This window comes from Artemia franciscana, chromosome 15, assembly GCF_032884065.1.
Source record: "Artemia franciscana chromosome 15, ASM3288406v1, whole genome shotgun sequence".
NCBI lineage: Eukaryota > Metazoa > Arthropoda > Branchiopoda > Anostraca > Artemiidae > Artemia > Artemia franciscana.
Window position 1 is genome coordinate 7,638,868 of NC_088877.1, and position 1,287 is coordinate 7,640,154.

Genomic DNA, 1,287 nt, shown 5'->3' on the forward strand with positions numbered 1-1,287 from the left:
TGGAGAAAGAATCTTCAGTATCACATCGAAACTAATTGGTTAATAGATGGCTTGTTGTACGGCAATACGACAAATTGCCTAAGGCTGGGTCGGCTGTTTTAGGGTTCAAACTTAAGACCTGGAACATTTCATTCGTAAATATGGGATTTTTCCATTCTTTTGCAATTTGTAAGCCAAATTCTTCATCATACGGTAAAACAGTTGTAGCTAGATCTTTTGGAGGTGAATGGAGTTCGTCCGGAATGAGGCAGACTCTGTCTGCTGACCACGTGCCTCTGGATATGGGGTTTCTCCCCTAACTAAACACTCCGATCAGGACGGCCGCAACCTCATGTGGCGGGTGAAGCCCACCCCCGGAATCTCAGTACCTAGGTTCAACCTAGCTCTAATCAGATTCCAGGCCTAGGGTCGGTTGGGCTAGCGACCCTCCACCCGAAAATGAAGTGCTACGAAAAGTGACAATATAGCCTCGGACCCGGATTCCCTTTAAAGATCTCGACCATCGCGCGTCAATGGACATGCTGACGACGTCAGAAAGACTGACAGACTAAACCTTATGGACCGAAGGAGGCTACGAATAGCCACCTGGAATGTCTCGACTTTGAATGAACCTGCGTCAAAGAACCTACTCTATCAAGAACTTCGCAAGAATAAAGTGTCAATTGCAGGTCTTACAGAAACACGTCTTACCGGAAGCGGAGAAGAGCGAATAGGTAACAGTGACTCATTGTTCTGGTCTGGAGGAAGTTCGAGAAGGAATGGTGTTGGCCTTGCACTCAATAGCCTTACAAGAAAGGCCTTACTTTTACACGAAGCTGTATCGGACAGATTAATGAAGGCCCGCTTTGGACACAAACATGGCAAGATGACTGTCATCATAGGCTATGCCCCGACCAACGATTCTGATGATGCAACTAAGGAGGATTTCTACTCTGCTTTGTCCAGATGCCTTGCAACAGTTCCCCCCATGATATAACTGTTCTCCTTGGCGACTTTAATGCGACAGTGCGCGATGATATGGGTTTATGGCGTGGCACAGTTGGTCCTGTATCCCCCGACCCACTTAACGACAATGGGCTTCGCTTACTTGAACTGTGCCGATCTCACGACCTCTACATTGCAAACACCTACTTCCAACGCAAAACTATTCATCAGTACACTTGGTATAGTAATGACGGTCGTACAAAGAAGATGATCGACTACGTCATTATTTCCAAACGCTGGAGATCATTGGTGAAGAACTGCAGAACTTACAGATCAGCAGAGCTTGGAAACGCAGACCATAGG

At 46.7% G+C, this 1,287-nt stretch overlaps 1 protein-coding gene across 1 annotated transcript; it reads left to right on the forward strand.

Moving 5' to 3' along the window:
* The first annotated feature begins 556 nt into the window (after window positions 1-556).
* Window positions 557-976, forward strand: LOC136036658 (uncharacterized). The gene has a single exon (XM_065718959.1). The coding sequence runs from the start codon at window positions 557-559 to the stop codon at window positions 974-976; it is 420 nt and encodes a 139-aa protein (XP_065575031.1).
* The last annotated feature ends 311 nt before the right edge of the window (window positions 977-1,287 follow it).